General features: G+C 47.1%; 1 protein-coding gene across 1 annotated transcript in view; it reads right to left on the bottom strand.

Moving 5' to 3' along the window:
* MTOR (mechanistic target of rapamycin kinase) overlaps positions 1-22081 on the bottom strand; it is a 121456-nt gene extending 99375 nt beyond the window's left edge. Inside the window, exons 1-18 of the mRNA XM_061160412.1 lie at positions 21981-22081; positions 19729-19904; positions 18988-19096; positions 18080-18312; positions 16617-16817; positions 15779-15913; positions 12080-12355; positions 11888-11996; positions 8685-8871; positions 7603-7731; positions 6665-6909; positions 5380-5595; positions 4830-5035; positions 2890-3012; positions 2016-2105; positions 1799-1891; positions 975-1109; positions 620-749 (exon numbers count right to left, since the gene is read on the bottom strand). Coding sequence (XP_061016395.1) covers positions 620-749; positions 975-1109; positions 1799-1891; positions 2016-2105; positions 2890-3012; positions 4830-5035; positions 5380-5595; positions 6665-6909; positions 7603-7731; positions 8685-8871; positions 11888-11996; positions 12080-12355; positions 15779-15913; positions 16617-16817; positions 18080-18312; positions 18988-19096; positions 19729-19890 — 2779 coding nt within the window. The 5' untranslated portion in view covers positions 19891-19904; positions 21981-22081. The remainder of the gene's footprint in view (positions 1-619; positions 750-974; positions 1110-1798; positions 1892-2015; positions 2106-2889; positions 3013-4829; positions 5036-5379; positions 5596-6664; positions 6910-7602; positions 7732-8684; positions 8872-11887; positions 11997-12079; positions 12356-15778; positions 15914-16616; positions 16818-18079; positions 18313-18987; positions 19097-19728; positions 19905-21980) is intronic.
* Between the last annotated feature and the right edge of the window lie 1090 nt (positions 22082-23171).

Genomic DNA, 23171 nt, shown 5'->3' with positions numbered 1-23171 from the left:
GCTGAACTGGTTGGGGAAGCCACTGTAACTTTCCTACTTTCAGATAAGTCTGCCTGATGGACAGTGGGTTAAGTCTAGAAAACCTGCCAGCATCCACAGGCCCTACCCAATCTCTCAGGCTACTTATCTAAAGTCAAAGAACTCCACGGCCAGACCATTTGATGGAAAAAGAGCCCTGGATTCAGACTGCTACTAGCTTTTCAATGCCCTCTAAGCCTTGCATCAGATTTCCCTATCAATTAAAACTGGTAGAGTCAGCTCTGCCCTCTTCCTCCTTGGGTGCCAGGGGAAGAGAAAACATCAAACAGGCACTAACAAAGAACGACAGATGAACAAAGGTGATGGGGTGAAAATTCACCTCTTTCTCATCAGCACAAAAAGTGAGCAGACATAGTTTGTTAACCCTTAACAAAGAACCTAGGCAAACAGGGAGACTCTAGACACAGCGCCCTTCCTATGATTCAAGAGGAAACTACTGACATTCCACTCAAAAGTCACCAAGTGAACCAGTGAGGGATTATTTCATAGTTTTCCAGCACCAGGCTCTTTCTAAACACGGCCAGTGAGGGCTTTGTGAGGCGAGCACTTGGCAAGCCACTCACAGATCCCCTCAACTTACAAGAATCCTGACTTGACTTGGACTCTGACAGGCTGACGGCAGAAGCGTCCCGGGACTGGTCGATCATGCCAATGTTCACTTTGTGCTTGTAGGGATCCAATGCCCCTAGGAGCCCCAACACTCGGATAGCCTGCATGGGAAGGGGAGAGGGAAAAGGAAAACATTCATCACAGCACCTGACTACAACAAAATAGTGCTCACGGACACTCCTGTCCCGTTCCCAGCTACAGGGACAAAATGGAAAGGGAGAGGAAGTCTCATCAACACCGCTGGAGTGTATTAATACCGCAAACATCTCCCATTCTCTCCACTCTTCCAGCAAGTCTGTAAAGACGATGTCTGACAAGCTTCCTACCTCCCGCCGTGTACCCTGGTTCTGTTCAGTCTTCAGGAAGTTCAGCAGCACCTCCAGCAACGTGGGGTACTTCCTGTAGGGCTCAACCACGTAGCCAGTGCTGGCCACCAACTGCCCCAGGGTCCACAGAGCCACCTGGACAGGAAAAAGATCACATGACTCATAGAGCCAGTAAGAGAGAAAAGAAAACATACCTCATACTCTTTGTTAAATGGTTATAACAAAGAGTTAAAGGCTATTACAAGAAAAGAATTAACAGTGAAGACACTAACCATAAACACAAATCCTGAGAGCTGGGACATAAACACAAGGCTACAAACCAATACAACCATCACTGGATCAAAGGTAAAGAGCAGTCCTGCCTTTCTCAAAGGAAGTACACAGTCCTTCTCACCATGGATGACTGATAGGAGCCTGACCCAAAAGGAAATTAAGGTTGGTTTTACTTTTAGTCTAGGCACCTAATGATCTCAATGACCAAAGTGAAACCAGGGCTGGGGAGGGTGGGCTGGAGCTCTGTTGGCCTCTATAGTTAGAGGCCAAGGCACTCTTTTTCCTTTTAGGGGGCTGGAGCTCTGACGGATGATCTGTAATTTTTTTTTTTTGTCTAGAGGAAATGGCACTGGTCAGCTCTAACACTGACAGCAACTCTGGGGTCAGGATGACAGCTAATTCGGGTTCCAAGTCTTTCTTCTTTTTATTAAGTCAACAAATGTTTCCGAGAACCCACTATGTGTTAGCCACTGTTTATAGAGACACTAAGGTGACAGAGCTCCCTGGCCTCATGGGCCTGTCCTGTTCAAAGAGGAAGCAGTGTTACTCACCTGCCTTTTGGCCAACAGAGAGGAGTCTTGGAGCATGTCCATGATGATAATAAAAAGTTCATCAACCCATTTCCTCATTTCGAGGCCACTAACCTACAAAATGAAAAAGGAGGTGGCAGACAGCATTAGAAATTATGGCATTAAGAAGTATTTTGACCTCATCAGAGGTATAATCACATTCTTCCCCTCCTATGGAAAAAAACAGTTGTCACCTTACCTGAGCCAATTCTCCTATTGTAGCCAAGACATTATTGATCACACCTGGGTTTGGATCAGGGTCTGGATCTTTCAGTTTCAAAATTAAAGCCTATGGAAAGAAGGCACAAGAAAATGAATGCTGGTGAGAGTTGACTAGGAAACTTCTTTTCACATAAGTAAAGTTCACCCCAGAGACCATCTCAGACACAGATAAATTACTTCTCCACTTTCCAACCGTGGCTTTATGAATCCACGGTTCCTCTGGAATGTGAATTCTCCTTTCTCCATACTGTACACAAGTCTGACGTAGGAGGGAACTGGGAAGTGCCATGATTTACAAATGTTTCTCGTGCCTTTTCTAAACTGGATCTGTGTGACCATGTACCCAGATTCACATAGGTTGTGACACACTTCACATGACTCTTAACATATTCAGATTTGAAGGTTGTCTCAGATAAATATATATTTTTGCCTGTGTCCTGTGGCATATGGGATCTTAGTTCCCTGACCAGGGATCGAACCTGTACCTCCTGGACTGGGCGTGCAAAGTCTTAGACACTGGACCACCAGGGAAGTCCCACTGCCTCAGATTTTAAAGCTCAATTATTTCTTCACTTTGGGGGAGCTACTTTATGCTGCTATTTTCTCCTCACCAAGCACATTTGATAATTGATGACGTGCTTGAAACACTACATCAGGAGGAGAGCTCTTTCCTGCAATTGGTGAAATTCTTGGTATTCTTGAGCTGCGGGGGCTTGATGCGGCTCTTGTCCCTGAGTGTGGGACCAAAGAAATGATCTACTTTGTTCAGTGTACCAGTGAACAACGAAACACTCCCTTTGTCCCAAGATGGCCTGGAGAGATAGTACCCATCTCTGTCTGCTGCAGATTACCTTCAGAATAGGCTCCATGTAGGGGCGGATGAGCCGCGGGGCGTTGGAGACCAGGTGGCCCAGCATGCGGGCACTCTGCTCCTTGATTCTTCCAATGCCACTGTGCTCCAGCTCTGTCAGAATCTGTAGGTAAGAAAGGCTCTCTATGGCAGAGGAAACTCAACAGGTGTTGTGTGTCTGAAGGGAGAATGAGGCGGGGGCTAGAGGAAGGAACCAGAACTGGGGATACTCCACAAGCAAGGTCATCTCTGCAGCTCACAGAACAGTCCTGGAGACAGCAGTGACAAGAGGAAAAACTGCCTGAAACCAGCCCTTTCTCCATCACGGCCCCTTGGTCCTCTGTGAAACATAGCATTTAACAGTGTAGACAGTCATAGCAGACTGAGAAAACACAGGGCTCACTGTGAACAGGGTTCTGCAAAAATAAAGACTGATGGAAGGGCTCTCTGAAAAAAAACCTTTGCAGATTCCAGTCAGCAAATCACTCAGAGTGGCTATAAATAATAACAATGGAATCAAAGACTGATGATGTTGAAGAAAGAAATACTGAAACTCAGCAGTGGTTCCGGGCACCTCTAGATAAACCTAAACAGGGATCATACCAACAGGATCCCCTTGAATCTTAATGAACAGAGATAACATGTGTGATCTAACCAACCTGCTGAAAACACCAGCAAATCAGCATGTTATGCTCCTGGGGACACAGACATAAACAACTTAATATAGACAAACTTCTGGAGAGCTGAAGTTGCCAGAAGGAAACCTCTGCACGGTAGGAAAAGTGAGAAACAAAGCTCATGTTAACTCAGCTACCCAGAAGAGGAGTCCCCAAGTTAATGTTTCCTCTTAGATTATTGCTTTAATAATCCCAATTTCCTGGACTTACTTAGTACAGTTTGAGCTGGCAGGCTCAACAACGATTTCTTTTCCTTCCCCAAACTTTACTTATTTCAAAAAGACTTAAAATGATAGGCACCCCTAACACAGGTCAGCAGTTAAGAAATAAACCAGTAAGCTAAAAGCATAAGTGCCAATATAAGTATAATATTTATTTGTTCACTGATAACTTTATTTACTATCACTTTAATTATGATAAATTGTGAATAAATGATATTTCTTCAGGATAAAAGTTACATATATTTATAATTTTCTATGTTTTAAGTGCTTTATTTGTTAGAAGCACTTATTTACTTCAAAAGAAACCATGGGGAGGGTCACGAAGCTGAGGGTGAGGGAGGGACAGGATGGAGTGAAGGGACGGAAAATGACCAAGTAAGCCACGCTGAGACCCAGAGAGGTGGGTGGAAGCAACGCAAGGCAGGCAGGACTGGACCCCAAGCATTGCTCACAAGGTGGCTGGAGAACTTACTCAGGTAGATGAAGACAAAAACCAGGGGACGGGTGTCAGGAGCTCGAGCAGCAAGGTCAACCTGAGGCTCTAGTCCAATCAGCTGAGCCTGGTATCTGGCATTATTGAGGAAAGACAGCCAGGGAGCCAGAGACCACAGGGGCAGTGATAATGAGAAACAGCGCTGGGACCTCTCGGGTGCTCAGCCTCTGTGACCAGCCTGGCATCAGAGGGAGAAGTAGGAGCGGAAGGATAGGAAGGCACTGGGCCGACTGACACCCTCTGCAGCAGATGCAGAAAAGAGCAGCAGGAAATGGATTTGCTGGTGACTTGTATGGAAAAAGGAAGAGCTGCACGAGAGGTCAGCCTGGGCCTAGGAGGCCTCCTGGAGTCACACCGACAAGAGGCCTATGAGGTGATAAGCACTTGAACCACAATTACTAAGCCGGGAAAACATGTGGACTCTTGGCACCAAATGTGGCTTCTACCAGGCGTCTCAACCCTTCTTCCCTTTCCTCCTCTTTTTCTCCAAATAGTGCTCATAGGAGTGTGCCCTCCCCACCGCCCCGAGGGGTGGCCGTCACACCCTCACCTGGATGAGCATCTTACGCAGGAAGGGCATGACGAAGGCTGGGTTCATGCTGCTGAGCCGGCCCACAGTGCAGATGGCTAGCTCCCGGATCTCAAACACCTGGTCATTCAGAGCCACGAACAGGGCCTGCAGGTTCTCCGCCTGGGCCAGGTGTGCGTCAAAGCGCTCGTCCAGGGATGCCAAGACACAGTAGCGGATGTCGGGGTCTGCAAGAGCAAGTGAGCCTTTCAGTGCCTCCACTCCTTCATCTGTCCAGTCCTTTCCCGGGTCTGCCTCCACTGCCATCATCCTAGAGAGAGGACTCCAGACACCCTTGTCTCACCGAACTTGTCATTTTCTTTCTCTACTGAAAGGACAAAGATGACAGTTTAAGGCTGATTATCTTAAACAACAGGCTGGCGTGGCCAAACCTAACGCCTTGCCAGAAAAGGAGCTGGACATCAGTTTGTTGCGGCTGAAAGATCCCAGAAGGGCCATGCAAGAAAACCGGCTGCTTCTAACTGCACTTGGCACCTACACTTCCCTCAACTGCCTGCATCTCAAACTTTACCAGGATCGGTTATCCCAACCACGAGCAGTTTGCTGAGCACATCTGCCACCACTTGCACTGCAGTCTGGCTGACCACATGAGCGTGGCCACTGATGAGGTGGACAGAGGGCGTGAGCAGGCGGGAGCAGGTGCGGGCAGCCTCCATGCGGATCTCCTTGTGCTCGCTGTTCAGGAAGTGATCCGCACAGTGGCGGACAAACTGGGTCAGAGAGTGACCTGGATACAAGGGCAGAGAGAAGACAGAATGAACACCGCTGCTTTGGACAGCAGCTCTGCAACTCGCTGGCTGCATTTTCCACTTAGTGGCTACTAATTTAATTTTCAACAAGATACTGATCAGCAAGATACTGACCCAGAACTCTTCTCTTAAAAAGGTAACAAACGGGATTCCAATGGGTAGAAAGGCCGACGGAGAAGGAACTGGGAGACGTACAAAAGACAGTTCCTCCCTGCTTCCATCCTAATCTTTTATTTCCTTAAAAAAATGAATTATTTTGTTTTATTCTGACCCTGTTTTTCATATTCCCAGAGAGAAAAGCCATTTTTGATCAAATTTACCTTGTCTATTTTAGTTTCCAGATTCAAATACCAAAAAGAGAGTTTGATGTAGGCTGAGTTTAAACATAACTCCTTTCTATTCATCAGAAATAAATCATCCTGAGTGTTAATCAGTGTAACTGGGGGAACTGAAACAGGAAATCACGGACGCTGTAAGTACTCAGATAGCACATCTAGACTTCCTGTACTTGCTTGTTTCTCTGTAGTCTTGACCAGTACCACCTACGTGATCTTAAATTTCACTTATGTGTGCGTTTTTCTCTCCTGAAATATATCTCCCTAGGGCGTTAACATGGGTTTTTCTGCAGCTTGGAATTCCAAACTGAACTGCACAGTACAGTACTCTTGGAAATCATACAGCCATAGTAATGAAAACACCCCAAGCCCTGCTTATACATTTTAAAGCATTAAACACCATCTCAGCTACAGGGAGGTAAGAAGGTGCAGAGTCCACCTCTGTGTAGCATTGGCTCTTTGGACTAATGCATACTATTCTTCAAAATATTTGTACCCCCTACCCATTTTTCCTGTCTTTGTATGAGACAAAGAAACAAATGATAGGAATTAACAATATACGGAAAGAATATAGGAAGGATGAGCTACTGCAGAATCAGCCACCCTGTCTCCAGGATCTAAGCAAGAGCCAGAGATTCTAGGCACCCTCAGTCTGTTCTCCAGGTTCCCGGTGTCACTGACTCTCTTGCCAAGAGTCACCACCATTTCTTACCTTCAAATTCAAAACTGCCGAGAGTTCGGAGAGCAAGAGTGATGCTGCCCACATCACTGGCCTCAGGGAGGGTCGTGAGGCCAGGGGAAGCCAGCTGATGGGCCAGGCCCTTGGGCATGCCTGGGTGCCGGAGGGGTTTGTGCATAAGGACCAGGGACAGCATCTTCAGGAGCCCGTCTTGGATGTCCTTTTTCAGCTGTGGAATCTGACGGCTCAGGTCGTAGAGCACAGCTGTGAGGGCAGGGCTGAGGGGTGAGAAACCAGTCACGTCAAGGGCATGTGACATCTGGTCTGTTCTGGAGAAGAAACAGCCCTTTCTCTCCAGAACAGGGACTGGGTCCCATCTCTGCTTGGTCTTTACAGCAGAAAGAATACTATAAAATTGAATATATATCCTAAACTCTCTTGGTCTGATTCTGGATTTCAAAACAATCTATGATTTTGTCATGAGCAAACCTGTTTACTATAATTTAGCCACTAAAACCAAGTCTCAATAAGTCACCTGGGAAGCAGACTGACAGCACTGTCCTTATTTTATAGATAAAGAGAACGAGACTGTAGAGAGCTTAAGTAATTTGCCCTTAATAATATAAATGACAGCTGCGAACATTACCAGAGCACTTCTTGAACACACAGCACTTCGTGAACTCTTCTACTTAATCCCCAGGACAAATTCAGACAATAGGAATTGTTATTGTACCCACTTTTCAGACTAGAAAGCTGAAGCTCAGAGAAGTTAAATAATTTAGTTACAATCACCAAGCAAGCTAGTGATGAAACATGGATTTGAAATCAGTCTGTGTATTTAGTGTGAGCTATCCTACCTAGTCAATTTTATATGCCAACAGCCATGCCTCTTTCTTTCCACATAGATCCAGGACTGCAGCTCGAGCCTCATACTACCTGAGACAGGGACAGTTCAGGCTCCCGACACCTACCTCAGGCCCACTGCCAGCATGGGCTCCAGCAGCTCCTTGATATCCTGTTGGATGCCTGGCCCCATGGCTCGGGCCAGCATGCTGATGCAGGTGAACACTGTGGCATCCACCTGCATAGCCTTCTGTCTCCTGCAGAGAACCCAAGGGTGGCCAGTTTAGACATAATGGCATTTTGTGATGTCCTACCTCAAAATCACCGTGGGGCAAGGAGGGCTGGTTACCCAAGCAGGGTCACCCCATGTGGATGCGCAGGTGACCTAGTGGGGCCCATCACACTGACGTCACTGCGGACTAGTATATTTACAACAAATGTCCAGCAGATGGCAGTAAAGTCTCCTGAGTAAGGGGCCCCACCAGAATTCACACAAAAGGCACCACATGGGTTAGTGTGGTGCTGGCCAAGGTCCCGATTTAGGAAGCAAACTGAATAACATGCAGGTCAAGGACCAGGAGTGAAGGGCACAGCCGTCATATGGGAAGAAATTCTTCTCCCTGTGAGGAGAATGCTGGGCCCGAGATGGGCGAGGCTCATTAATTCACTAGCACAATCATTGCTACTAACACAGGGAACTATAAAGACACAATTCTAATAAACTCTGACCCCCTGAGACTTAGAGAAGATACCCCAGCCTCGCCAATTTGCAGGGCGCTGAAGGTCTTTCTCATATTTTATTCATTGGGAGGTTTCAAGAGGAAGAATAATGTATCCAACTTTAGTGATGAGGGTAAGGGTGACCATTAGGTCCCCTCATTTCCAGTCTGGGAATCCTCACTCTAGTTGTTATCAGGATAAGACCTTTGAAAGCCAGAGAAAAGAACAGAAGATTTCCAGTAAGTAATATACATATTGAGAACAGCACTGGTATCTAATATGTTCACAGGTATTCAAGCTTCCCAAATATTTACATCGATGTCACTTCATTTGGAAAAGGCCAGAGCTCAACTGAGGAAAGGCTGTTCATTATATAATTTGCTGGTTAATGACGCAGAGAACAGGCTTAAGCTCCACAGAAACTGGGATGGAGCATCCTTTCTCTCCAACCAAATGGGGTGGAAGGTGAAATAGTAATAAAGATGCTTACTTATGGGCGAAGTCCTTAGGGGGCAGGGCTGCTCGGATGATGTCCAGCACACGAGGTAAATAGACCTTGAACTCAGACCTCACAGCCACAGAAAGTAGCCCCAGGGCTTGAAAGGCTGCTGTCCGTTCCTTCTCTTTCTTGACGCAGCTCAGGACGTGGTTCATGGTATCCTGGAGGTACTGGGTATCTGAGCATAGAAACGACAAAGTGTATATGGCTCATGGTGAGGGCTGGTCTCTATGTCAAAGGTCAGAGTTCCTATACAACATGCAATTTAAGAACAAATCAAGAAAGCCTGTTGGAAAGACATTAAAGAGAATTGAGAGAATGTACAAACCAAAGTCTTATGCTTGCTAATCATTCCTCTGATAAAGCTTTTAGAAATATTATAAATATAAGCTGTTTTTCTCCTTTTAAAAAAAAAAAAAACAAAAACTTAAAAGTCTCCTCAAAACAGTACCACATTAATTGTCCCCATCCGTGTTACATTTTGAGGGAAAAGATTATATGCTCTTGTTTAAGAAATATATGTTAAATCTTGGCTTAAAACGAGGAGAGGATCAACTAAACTATTCTATATTGAAATTTACAGTAATATTGAAAATTGTTTCCAATAAACAGGCCATTCCACTCAGTCTAGGCCTAGAAATCATTTTGCTATCACCTAGAGAATTCTGCACAGTTATATTTAATAGAATAAGATTTAGTCTGTAATTTGGAAAGCCACATGTGTATTTTCATTAAGTTTACATAAGCCAATGTGCACGGGTAGGCGATTCTTGGGCAATTTAAGCTAAAGTGTTATGACTCCTCAGAAGGCTGGAACTGCCGGCTTCGTGCCTTGCTTCTGTTTCTCCTCTTCCATCTTGCTGGCCTCAAGGCCGTGCACCAGCAGCACAGACATCAGAGCAGAGAAGGCAAGACCATATGTCCTCTGTCCTCGAAAGTGAGGGCTGTAGAGGGCCACCAGGCCCACACTCAGCAACACATCACTGCATTTACGCCATCAAGGAATGTCTTCTCTCACAGCTCATGGTCAAATGAGGTGAGACCACACGTCCCCGATCCCCAAGAAAGTGAGAGCTGAAGAGGGAGGGCCACCAGGACCACACTCTGCAACACACATCACTGCGTTTACACCACTGAGGAATGTCTTCTCTCACAGCTTGTGGTCAAATGAGTTGACCTCCCGCCAGTTGAGGCACGCTGGGGCTTGAAAACAGTCAGAGACCAAGGGTATACCACCCTCAAATCAGAGTGCATCTATGAGGAAAACTAGATCTTCGCAGAAGGGCAGTGTTTCAGCAGGAAATGAGCTTAAATCATGGTGGCAATTTCCTTTTCCAGATTTAGCACCCCCAAGAGACTAGGAATCTGGCATTGCTAGAGATTCCAGCCCAAACCCAAGGGGAGTATATTTGACATTCCCAAAGCTTGCATCATCAGGAAGTGCAAGCAATGACTTCCAAACTGTAAGCTTTAAAAAGTGGCACTTTCCCAATGAGACCGTACTCACGTGGGCTGCCCAGGCTGAATTCCAAGGACATATTTTAGTATACTATTTAATAAAACAACAAAAACCCACATCAAAAGAACAAACCTGGGGGCCTTCTGAGCCCTTGTATCCTGCTGCTAGGCCGTCTTTTGAACTTACTAGGGTAACTGCTTCCACAATATGCCAGACTTTGATCAAGTATGGCCTACTTATTACTCTCTTTGAACCACAGACTTTCAAACCAAGATCATTTAAAGCTCTACTGAATAGGGGCATGTCTGGTTATTAAAAATAGAGAAAAGCTGCTGAGCACCAGGAGAGAAGACTGGAAAACTGAAAAAATACAGGTGATTTTCATTACATCCTTTCTTTATGGTTCAGCAATTTTATGTGGCTAATTGTCTCATTCTCACTCAACAGGGCCTGTGCTCACACCCCACACATTAACACTTCACCAGCTGTATTTTGCTGCTGTCTCATCTGAGCTGAGCAGTGTGAAATGAGTCTATGCCAGGGAAAGGCACCTGCTGAGGGGCAGGCTGGCCTTCCGCTTCCCATCTCGGCTCTCACTGTCCTGTACGCTTATAAAGTGCAGGCAGCATGCACCACTGTGAAGACCAAAAAGATGAAGGGCTAAGGTCTCTACACCCAGAAAGGAGGGAAGTGAGACAAGGATGTTAAGTATGAACAGGCAACTGGAATAACAGTATAATTTTTACCTTTACCTTATTTTCAAAAAGGCTTTGAAGTAGCCAGAGGAGCCAGCAACAGTAATGATTTCTATTTCTTGGAGCTCACCAGGCACTTAGAAAGGTGCTTAGACATTAAGGCAGCCCATCTCATGGGGCAGGGACTGTCACTCTAACTGGACCCATCCAGAAGTGAAGGTCCAGGAAGGTCACACAATCTGCCCCAAACATCACAGTTAAGAACAGAGGCTGGGACTTCCCCTGGTGATCTACTGTTTAAGACTCTGTGCTCCCAATGCAGGAGGCGCAGGTTCGATCCCTAGTTGGGGAACTAAGATCTGGCATGCCTCATGGCACAGCCAAGAAAAAAGAAAAGACCTGGGGGAAGATTCACCCCAGGTCTGATGCCGTGGCCCTTCCCCAGCTGGGGGTTATAATGAGAGAGGAAAAGCATGCTTCCAGCTGAAGTGAACCAGGCAGGCCTCAGGGAGAAGCCACTGTCTGAGCTAGGCCAGTGAACTAGGGATTCACAGCAACCAGTGGGAACAGGGCAGGAATGGGGGAACCCACAGACTATCACCTGTGAAACCAGCCCCTAAAGCATCCAGTCCTTCCTCCTTGTGAGCGAGGAGGCAGCCTGGTGCCCACCTCAGGAGTAGATGCAGGACTGCCATTGGATCCTCTGTGCCCCACAGACTAGCTGCTGCACCCCACAGAAACCCAAATTGCCCTTCCTTCAGTCTGTCTGGAGCCCATTCATGAACAAACATGTTGGCTTCCACACAAGAACTCGCTTGGCTCTAGAAGCACCTCTGCCTGCACATTCAGACTGTCCTGGTGTCTGCTACATTTACAGAAACCTGAACTACGTACCGCTGAAACTGGCTAAGAAACCAGAGACTGGCCTCTCAGCAATCACTGCTTCAAATGAGAAGCAGTTGTAACTTTCTGCAATCACGTCTTCTCTGTTTAATTACCCCTGATGGGTAACAAGACAACGCGTCCATGGACATCCTCACCTGTGAAGGCAGAAGGTCGGAAGGCAGCCAAGCGGGGCAACAAATTAAGGATTGTCATTTGGATCAGCGAGTTCTTGCTATTCCTGCACTTCAGCACCCACTGGCACACCTGAGACAGGAAGGACACAGCGTTGGCAAAGGAAGGGAGGCGTGGAGCTTGGGAAAAGAGAGGGCGGGCTGCCTGCCACTGACCTGGTCAAACTTCTCCTCCATCAAGTCCCTGCAGCAGCGGCTCTCCACCAGCGTGGACTTCGTAGGGCTGGGGGAGGCCCCGAAGCCCATGAGGCCTTGGTGAGAGCTGTACCCCAGCAGCCCCACCAAGGCATTTGACTGCTGGGGTTGCACGGCCTGGAAACTGGTGAAGGGGGTGATGTGACGGGGTTTCGTTCCAAAGCCCATGAGATCCTTGCAGTACTTGTCATGGACCAACTGCTGCTGTGTGATTTCTTCCATTTCTTCTCTCAGGCGCTGTACACGCAGGGGAAAAGTCACCTTTACTCACAAGAGGCATTTACCTGGGCACCATGGAGTCTACAAGCAACACATACCCAACCCTGAAATTTAACTCTTTCTACAGAGGACGGCGGCCACTCTTCTCGAGGATTTGGGTTTCCCTAGGACCTTGCAGGGGGCCTGATTCTAATTTAGGCAGAAGAGCACCACCTACTGAACAATGAAGCAGCAGCAGGGGGCTGGCTCCCAAGGACCCCTACGCTACCCTTGGTGTGGGAAAGCTGACTGTTGATGGCTGTGACAGGAGACGCCTGAGAGGGTGAGGGGCAGCCCCACTCCAGCACCCTGCTAAGGAAGCTCTGCTGTCCCTCTTCTCAGCCAAAACCCAGGTAGAAACAGCGGAGGCAAGTGATATTCTCAGAGGCCGAGGAATTCTGTAACAGGCATGGAATAAGTTGATTGGCTGAGAACTCACACTTCTTACCTATTCAAAGGACTGCTCAATAACTCATCCTCCAGCAGTCCAAATTGAGAAAGATAAGAGAACAATTAATTTCCAGACTTCCAAACTCTTCTCACAGATATTTTCATTTTTCAGAAAATCTTGTCCACTATTTTTGTCAAGGTCACCAATACTCTTTTGTTGCTAAATCAAATGGTCAGTCTCAGTCCTCATCTTATTTGACTTGTCTGCAGCATCTGATCCAACATAGTGCTTCCTCCTCCTTGAAGCCCTTCATTCACTTGGCTCCTTGGACCCTGAGCTTTGCTGGCATCCACACCCCTCGCCACTGCTACTCCTTGGTCTCCCTGAGTTTCTCCTCATCTCCTGCCCTCAGGATCTCAGCCCCCATCTCTCCTCCAACCATCCTAGTTACCGGGGAGTTCTCATCTAGGTTCATGACTAGAAATAACATCCACATGCCAACAACTCCCAAATCTGTCTCTCACTCAGATCTCTCCCCCAAACTACTCAACATCTCCATTCAGATGCACAATATGCATCTTAAACTTAACAAGTTCAAAAGCAAACCCCTGACCTTCCACCCCAGACCCATTACTCCCATCTTAGTAAATGGCAATTCTATCCTTCCAGTTGCTGAGGTCCCAAACCTGGACTCTTCTCTCTCTCCCACTGACCTCCAAATCCCAAATTTAGAACCCAGCCCCTCCTGGCACCACCACAGCTCCCAGTATGGTCCAAGCTGCTCAAGTCCTCTGCTGAGATGCTACAGTTCTGTCCTGACCAGACTCCTGGCCTCAGCCCTGGCCCCTCCAGTAATCTATTTCCAACGATACGTGCAGGGGCTTCTGAGATCCTACGTGATGAGTCCCCTCCTGCTCCAGGTATTCCCTGGACCCGGCCTCCCAACTCCTCTCTCCTCTCACTCAGCTCACAACAGCAAGCTCGCTCCCTTCATAAAGCAGCATGCTTTGTGCTTACAGAACCAGCTGTCTGGAAGGGGCATCCCCAGATGTTTGTATGGCTTTGTTCTTAGCTTCTTCACGGCTATGCTCAAATGTCATCATATTGTAAAACGTAATCCTTGATCCATGCTAGCTTCCCCATTCCTTTCTCTGCCCTACTTTTCTCCACAGCACGTATCACCATATGCTGTACTATATATATCTTCATTATGTATTGTCTGCCTCCTTTTGCTAGTATGTACTGTTTTATTCACTGCTGCATTATTCTAGCTCTTAGGACATGGTATAGCTGGCCTATAGTAGATGCTCATTCTATTCTGTTGAACGAATGAAGAAATTATGAAATTATAATACTTTGTATGGTGGTGATGGTTTAGTTGCTAAGTCATGTCCGACTCTTGCAACCCCATGGACTGTAGCCTCCCAGGCTTCTCTGTCCATGGGATTTTCCTAGGCAAGAACATTGGAGTGTGTAGCCATTCCCTTCACCAGGAGATCTTCCCGACCCAGGGATGAAACCCAGGTCTCCTGCACTGCAGGAGAAATCTTTACCGACTGAGCCAACAGGAAAGCCTTTACATTTGTGTAGTTCTTTATGATTTACAAAGCACTGTCACAAAGTACTATTTCATTTAAACCTATGAGCTAGGTGATATTGTCCCGTTTTTCTGGAGAGAACAAAGATCCCAGAGCTGTGTGGGGTACAGTGGAAAGCACCATGTTATACTTGGGTGGGGAAATCTCTGAGGATGACCATTTACGCAATGCCCACTAGGAATCAAGAGTTGTGCAAAGCACCTCACATATATTTAGAAATCTTACAGGAGCCCAGTGAGGTGGATAAGACCCTGTTAAAACTGAGAAAACTGAGGGGATGAAGTAATTTACCCAAGTCACACAGTAGAGAGAGAAGTGGGGATCCAGAGCTAGACTCTGTCCTTCACACGCTGCAGCACACACTGTGCCCACATCCAGGATACAGCCACTGACAAACGTCACTGGGCCTCCAAAAGCAGGAAGCCCTGGGGTGAAATTCCACAGCAACCAGCTCCCCATGGGAAGACTACCTCCCAGATGCACCCTGAATCCAGCATGAGTGGACTGACACTGAATCCACTTCTGCGTCTACACTGCCAGAGTCAGTGGAAGCTGTGTCTGTGCCACAGCCACACCTCCCAGGGTCTGCTTCCAGCTGAGAGAATGCTATGAGAATGCTATGGCAGTGAGAATGAGTGAGAATGCTATGGCGGGCCTCCTCTGACAGCAGCTCTGGCCTGAGGACCCCAGGATGGCTCTGCACAGTAGACTAGGACGCTTCCATCCCACTCTTCTTTCCGTTCTTGTTCACTCAGAGTCAGACACGCACTGAGGCTTGATGGTTCTCCCAGCCTCTTCCAGCTCCCTCATTTTCTCCCACAGGATATTTCCCTAATACAATCCTTATACTTTTAAACCCATCTCTGTAGCTGCTTTTTGAGCCAACACACCTCCTAACTCACCTCTCTGTTTTCCTCCCTGCCTCTCTACAAGCTCTTCCCCACAAGCAGTCAATGACCATTAGAGACACACACCGTCACAGCATCTCTGGGATGAGAATAAGAGCCTGGGTAGACCACAAACTATGAGCCTCCCAGTGGGGCCCCGCCCTCCCTCTCCTCACTCATGGTGCACCAGCCTCACTTCCCTTCCTGCTCGAACTTGTCAAACTCTCTTTCACCTCCAAGTCTCTGCATGGAGAACCTCCCTGCCGGCCGCTAGGCTGGCTGCTCCATGTCATGTGGTCTCAGCTCAAATGACATCACTGCAGGGAGGTTCCCCTGTTCCCCTCCACCCCATTTCTTCATAGATATGGCTGCTGTCTGAAATGCTCTTATTTCTTTGTCTATTACCTGTTTCCCTACAAAATGTAAGCTCTGTGAGGATGAGAATCTCACCTCGTCTCACTCTCAGAATGGCACGTGGGAAGCCTGGAACCCCTCACCCCACTGTTCCTCAGAAGTGGCTTCTCACCTCTCCTTCCATGCTGCTGATCCGGACCAGCTCATTGAGGATCAGCAGGGCTCCATGGATCCGGTCATCCCGATTCATGCCCTTCTCCTTGGCCAAGGTCTCATCAAACCCTTTCTCTGCTTCTTCAAACGTGTGCTACAGAGAGATGCAGAATACCTTCATTACACAACGCCCAGAGTTAGAAAGCAGCCCGCCCGACTACGTGGGGGTTCTGAGGTTACCATGCCTGCTGAGGGCCTCGTGCCAGCATCACCGACAATACTAGCTCACTGAGCTCTTTCATCTAATTTAGCTTCAACTCTCACAACGCCACCATGAGGCAGATTAAAAACAGAAACTAAGTGACTTGCCCAAGGTCACAGAGCAGCCAAGACTAGAACCCAGGTATCCAATACCATGTTCAAGGCTCTTGGTGTAGGACAAGCCTCAGTAGGTTCTCCTGGCAGCCAGCAGTCAGGACAAGACTCATGATACTAGAGGAGAATTGGTATTTTCTCAGTATTTACTGCATTTCGTTCCTCCACAGACACCCATTTTCCCTACTTTAACATCTCTGAAAAGAGATGCCTCATAATTGTTGTTAAAAATGCAGTGAGTGTAACTGGCACTGCAGTCTCACTCTTAGTGGTGCGTAAACTGGCGTAGCTATGGACAGATTTTTGCTTTCATGAAAAACAACAAAATAACTACTAATTTACAGTGAGCTTAAAAAATCATGTAAGACCAAAGTAGACAAGATGCTAGCTCTGTGGCCACGGGTCTACTGCTGCCCTTTAAGCCCAGTGACACTCTAGGCCGATGTGCTTTGCTGGAAGCTGGAATGGAACTGTCTCCTCACCCTGTACCACTGCGGCTTCTGCATCTCCTTCGGCTCCCGCTGGGTGGTGAGGATCAGACAGGCACGAAGGGCGGCGACGGCTCCCTCCCGGATGGCCTGTTTGGGGTCCCACACGGCCACAAAGATATTGTCAAAGAAGGGCTGCACTTGCTGGAAGAAGAAGGTGGGGACGCTGATGGCCAGCTCACGGAGCACCAGGACCTGGGAGGAAAGGCACACAGAGACCTTGCATCTGGATCAGAGAGCTCTGTTCTCTCAGGAACACAGCCTCTTTTCATGCCAGAGCCAACACTCACTAGGAAAATAGCACACTTGCCCACTCTTGTAGCTCAGAATTCCTGGGGACCTAGGAAGGAGAGTAACACTGATCACACATCTCAGTGTCCATTATCACAGGGTGTTTAGAAATAGAATGCTTGTACAGGAAAGTTAGGACACAAGTTCTGAAAGGACACCTGTGTTTGATGTTTTGTATACTGCTCCGCTAGAATAGATAGTAGATAGATAGATAGATAGCCTAGAATGTAGGCATTCAATAAACCTTTATTGAATGAATGTTCCTGTTTAATATTTAATCTTGCTATTTTTTTCATTTGACCATGGAAAAACAGAAGGTTGGGGGGGTGGCCCCAAGTTAGAGATAAAGAGTGCCACCAGAGGCAAGCCCCTCACCCAAGCAGGCTCCTTCCTCACGGTGCTGCCACTAAAGATGGAACCGACTGGAAAGGATCCACCTAAAGCTTCTATTCCCACCACACTGGTTCAGAGATTCTGTCTCTTAAGGACAGACTCTCCCCCACCTCCCAGCCTGGATTCTTAGCCCATCATACCAGCCTTTTTCAGGGATGAGCCCTGGAGAACGAGGAGGATGTGTGTCTAGAAGAAGAGGGTAGAAGCCACCACTCCCTCAAATGCAGAACAGCCAAGGGGAAAGAGGAAGTCTGGACTGTGTACTGACTGATCAATAAATGACTAAAACATAAACAGGAAAGGCCTTGGGAGAAGGCAGACCCACTCTCCCAGCAGGGGGAGCGAGTACCTCCCTTGCTCCTCTCTGCAGCCCAGAACTTCCTTATTCCACAGGATATTGAGGGACCTTGACAGAGGGACGCTGCAGATAGTGCAGCTGTCTGAGGCTTTGTAAGCCTCTTGGCTTGTGACTTCTCCTCTTTCCTGTGGCTGAACGGTGCCTTCTGGGGAGGCGTTTTCAATTCTGGAAAATCAGAGGTCAGGGTAAGAACGGCACACAGGGCTGCCTCTCAAGCAATGAAAGAAAACGTTAATTTTCCTCCTCAGGAACAGAGCTCAGGGTGAGGAGAGAAAGGGATTTGGGGCAGAACTCAGGGCCCCCAAGAAGCACAGTGCCTCTGCCTGGAGTGACCCCTCTCACTTTTTGCCTTCCAGGGCCCTGAGCACATCATCTGAAGGACCCAAATATGGTGCACTGCTCCCCAGGCACTCACAGCCGCGTGTCTCCGGCCCTCGTTGCGGTCAGCACCCAGCCATTCCAGGGCTCGCTTCACCTCAAATTCCACATACTCAGCAGTGAAAGTGTCCCCTGCCATGGCGAGGCGACCGATGGCCTTGGATGCCATTTCCATGACAACTGGGTCATTGGAGGGGAGGAGGTTCCGAAGGTAGTTAGCAAATCTTCCAATTCGAGTGGCATTCCCGCCTTCCACTCCTATGAGGCTGGCTGGAAAAGACAGGAAGGCAAAAGGTGAGGAGGGGCACAGGCTGCCCAGGAAAGTAGGAGGCCTTCAGAGGGACACAGCCAGTGACCTCTTCCTTTTAAGTACAGACTGCAATCTCCAGACAGTAAGGATGCAAACAATTTTCATTTCAACCAACAGATTTGGCATTTGTGCCAGAACTACTTACATAAAGCAAAATGACCTCATTTTAGTAAATACAATTTGTTTTCCCAAGAAGAAAAGGAAAACAAACTGGGACTGAATAATAGTTCACAGGATGGATGACTAGTTCCCGGGAGCTAAAAATTACCTGCCTTTCATTCAATGCATCCCAGCTCTACTTTTCTATTTGTGAGTCCTGCTATGCCACACTGCTCTATGGAGAAAACAGAGCCTGGAATGAAAGCAGGCTTCTAGTCTCAGCCCTGGTGCACTGGCCCTAGAAAAGATGTTTAATGGTTCTGAGATTCCATATCTGAATATACCTGCTTTGCCTGTGTCCTAGGACTACTGCTCGAATAGCTGAGTAAGTACACTAAAAGCCATGAGACTCCTTAAAATTCCTTAAACAAATGTGAACTAAGTATCCAGTAGGAAGCAGACACAGGGTGCAGTAGACACAAAGGTTAGCAGTCCTTTATTCCCAGTTCTCACCTCACCAGAGACTCTGTCCTTACCTATGGCCAAAATGCCACCCTTCCTCTCGTTGGCATCTGAGCTGGACACCAGTTCAAAGATGTGATGGTTCAGCTGATCATAGAAGCGAGTAGACTCCTCTTGACTCATCTACAAAAGAAGATGTACTCAGCACAACTGCTAATGTATCCCTGATGGTGGGGAGGCTCCCAAAGGTTAGGATCTGAGAGACAGCCGGCAGGTACAGTTCAAGCCAAAGGGGACATGGCTGCTGCCCATTTCTAGTTTTAAACTGTACAGCAATTCATTGGTCTATTTAACAAATACTTATTGCATATCTTGCTTGATAGCAGGCCACTCACCATCCTAGATTCTACCTAGTACCAGAAGTATAAGAATAAACAAGACATTGTCCCTGACCTCAAGTCTGGTCTCTGTTTAGAAAGCCCCAAGCAACCAACTCCTCAAAGCTATGCCAACCACTGTTATCAGGCAGAAAGAGTGGAAGGTCTGTAATGTGACATGAAACGGAAAAAAATGAAAAGAAACAGCCATCTCTATGCTGACTATTAAAATACCACACCACATGAAATGCCACAGAAATGTGTAACTGCTGCAAAGGAATCTGCACATTCTATGGACATGAAAAACTGGGAGCCTTTCTGAAATGGAATCTGCATTTTCTGAATCCTCACTTAGCTGTCAAGGGGCATCTAACCCAGGGATGGGACGGGTAGCCCCAATACTCCATGATGAATGGCCCCGGTGACAACAGCCCGAACCTCTCGGAGCTCCATGGTGACATAGTGCTGGAGCTCCTTGGCAGCTTTGGCCCTGGTCTCTTCATTCCGGCTCTTCAGGCCGCTGGCAAACTGCTGCAGGACGCTCACGTTGCTGGATGTGGTGGCAGCCGTGGTGGCGGCGGCAGGGCCGGTTCCGAGCATCTTGCCCTGAGGTTCTTTGGAGAGACGCTTCCTTTAATATTCCGAATAACAAACTATGGCAATGAACTTATATATGGTCCCAGCTCCTCAACACAGACCTTCATATACCCAAGTCAAGCTGGGGAGCCAAACAAGGTTGGGAGACCTCACTGAAAAACATGCAAAGAGCCTTGAGCCTTTCAACGACGACTGATGTTTAAAAGAGGCAGCACAGTAGCACAGGTCAAATTATGGGCTGTGCTGCTAGACTTACCTGGGTGTGAATTCAGTCCAAAATTATATACCTTGAGGAAGATACTTAAGTTTCCTTAACTGTAATAAGAGGATAATAGTACCTAACTCATGAGGTTGATGTGAGGATTAAGTGAGTTAACCCATGTTAAAAAATGATTAAAACAGTGCCAGGCACACAGTGAGTTAATAGTTATTAGCTGTGATTATCATTATGACTACTACATACATGGCACAGTCAGGTACTAGAGTGGGGAGGCAGAGGGAGAGAATAGGCATGCCTAAAACTGCCCCTTTCCTTGAGGAAAATTTAAAGAGGGGCACTGTTCATTATTCTCTAGCAGCACTGCCCAACAGCAATATAAACCACAAATGTAACTTTGAATTTCCTAGTAGCCATATGGAAAAGGTAAAAAGAAACAGGAAAAATTAACACATTTAATCCCAACACATACCAAATATCATTTCAACATGTTATCAATACAAAAAATTATTGACATACTTTTTCATTCTTTTTTTCTGTACTGAGTCACCAAAATCGAATGTGCATTTTGCTGTTAGGTCAATCTCAACTTGAACTAGTCACATTTCAAGCACTCTAAGCCTCATGTGGCTGACTGTCACTGTATTGGGCAGTGCAGTTCTGTATTTAAAATTTTTTTTAATTATTTTTAATTTTTATTTTGTGGTCCTGCCCTGCAGTATGTGGGATCTCATTTCCCTGACCAAGGACTGAACCTGTGCCCACTGCACTGGAAGCATAGAGTCTTTACCACTGGACCGTCAGGGAAGTCTCTGCTCTATAGAATATTAGTATCTGGAACGTGAGCTAAAAGAGACTGATTTGTTCCTGAGATCACTCATTTATTCCTCAATTATGTAATGTCCCTTCCCTCAATAAGCTTACAGTCTAGGGGGAAACAGAAATAATCAAGTGACCATAATAAAGTGGCTATGATAAAGCTCTGCCTAGACTGCTATGGCAGTAACATATACACCTATCCTAGGTATGTCCACGTTATAATAGAAAATCAAATTTTCAAACTTTCTTATTTTTGAAAGAATTTGTGAAATTCAGAGAAAAAAAATAGTATAATTGGTTCTGAAAAGCTTTCTAATACTCCAGCGTCAAGAAGAAGACCGCAGAAAGAAGTGTTCAGACTTTAGGGCTGAGGAAACCCAAGGATTCCAGAGGAGAAAACTGCTACAGAGAGTGTGCACTTGGCTGTGATGAGGGGGAGGGAGGCTAGCAAGGAATTCCCAGTCTCAGGAAGGAATCAACCTATCTGCACAAGCCCACAGGCTATCTGCTCCAGGCAGAATTCAATGAAAATACTAGAAGTTAAATATACGAAGGGTCTTACTGAAGTTAAAGCCAGGTGCCAAAACTAAGGATGGGGCGGGGGAAGCAGAGAGGATGAAACTCAGGGTGGACCCGAGCTCAGCTCCGGGGAAGGGGTCCTTGAGAGGCATCCACAGTGCAGCGCAAGGGGCTGCCACTGACGTTGGTCCTCTCTGAGGACAATGTGTAGGTGGCTCAGAAGAAGGGTGGACTGATGGGCAGAGACCCAAAGGCGCCCGAGCAATACAGGAGCTGATGGGCCGGCCTTCGTGGCGCCAGAAATGCACGGTAGGCTAAAAGGTCTGGGGGTTTTCTCCTGGAGGTCCGGGAGGAGGTGGGCGTAGCCTCGCGGGGTGAGGGTCAAGAGCTCAGGCGGCGCCCAACTCCATGGGACCAGTACTAAGGGGACCCCAAGTCCCAGAAGGAGGGCTTCCCGGGGTGCATCCAAGGACCAGGTTGGCCGTGGGTCTGAACATTCCGCAGCCTTGGAGGGGTCGGCGCCAGGCCCCAGACTCACCGCGCGGCTTCGGCCAAGGCCTCAGCTGCCGCCGCCAGCGCCGGTACCGCCGCTTCAGGGCCCGGTCCCCACCACCCGCCTTCCCCGCTGTCCTCTAAGCCGGGCGGGAGGGTGGGCGTACCCCTAGCCCTAAGGACCAATCGACGGGCATAAGAAGAAGATAGACAGGAATATAGGCCAATAATCATTTAGGAGAAGTGAGGCTTCGGGACCCGGCTTCTCCAGGGGGCGGGGACTGTTCAAATAGACAAACCCCGTGGCCAGTGGAAGGAGAAAGGAGGCTTAGGTCTTCTCGGGAGAACCAATCATTCGTGAGTTGACTTCAGTCACTTCCACGCACACATCCGGTGCATCGTTACTAAACTTCCCTACTGCACCTGGGCCGTGGCGGTGACTATTTCGCTGTCTGGGTACCGCGGGATGGGACCACGAAGCATTAGGCGGAGGTTCGCGACCCAAGATTTAATTTTCTAGAGCAGTGTGAGCGAAACTGGCGCACTAGCACTAGTGTATCCATGATTTCTCTTCTGTGAAATGTAATACGCATTTGAAAGCATTTTTAGTTATATATTTCCTCACTTTCCCAAGATTATCTAGCTCCCAAGATCATTCGCGAGAAACCATAGGCAACTTTTAACTAAACGAGCTACTCATGACTAAATAATTTCGAAGCAGTATCATTTTTTAAAAATCCTTTCGAAAATCAATAGCAGAAATGGAATTTGACTATGTCTCATTTTTTAAAATCACCGTTCATTATAATAAACATTGAAAAAATTTAAATATCTCACAATGGGAGTCCTATTAAATTTGTATTAAGGAAAATACGTGCAGTCATAAGTAATCATAATTAGGTGAATATTTGCTAAGAAGGAAAAGGTTAACAGGTATACAATATAATATAACCTATTAAAATTTTGGGCTTCCCTGGTGGCTCAGCTGGTAAAGAATCTGCATGCAATATAATTCTTATATGTCTATGCTCACATGGGGAAATATAAAAGTAAGATGCAATGGAATTTGGGGAAGGCATACTTTTTTCTTTACACATTACCCTTAATTAGTTGTGTAATAAGAGAAGTGTTTGTTGAAGAGGTGTAAGTTTCTAGAAGTACTAAATTGACAAAAGAGGTTTGGTGGTATTCTGTGGCTAAAAAATGCTTTGGCAGATTTAAAAGAAAAAAAAGTTAT

This window comes from Dama dama, chromosome 14, assembly GCF_033118175.1.
Source record: "Dama dama isolate Ldn47 chromosome 14, ASM3311817v1, whole genome shotgun sequence".
NCBI classification, from domain to species: Eukaryota; Metazoa; Chordata; class Mammalia; order Artiodactyla; family Cervidae; genus Dama; species Dama dama.
The sequence above is the reverse complement of the archived record's forward strand: the minus strand, read 5'-3'. Positions and strand labels throughout refer to the sequence as shown.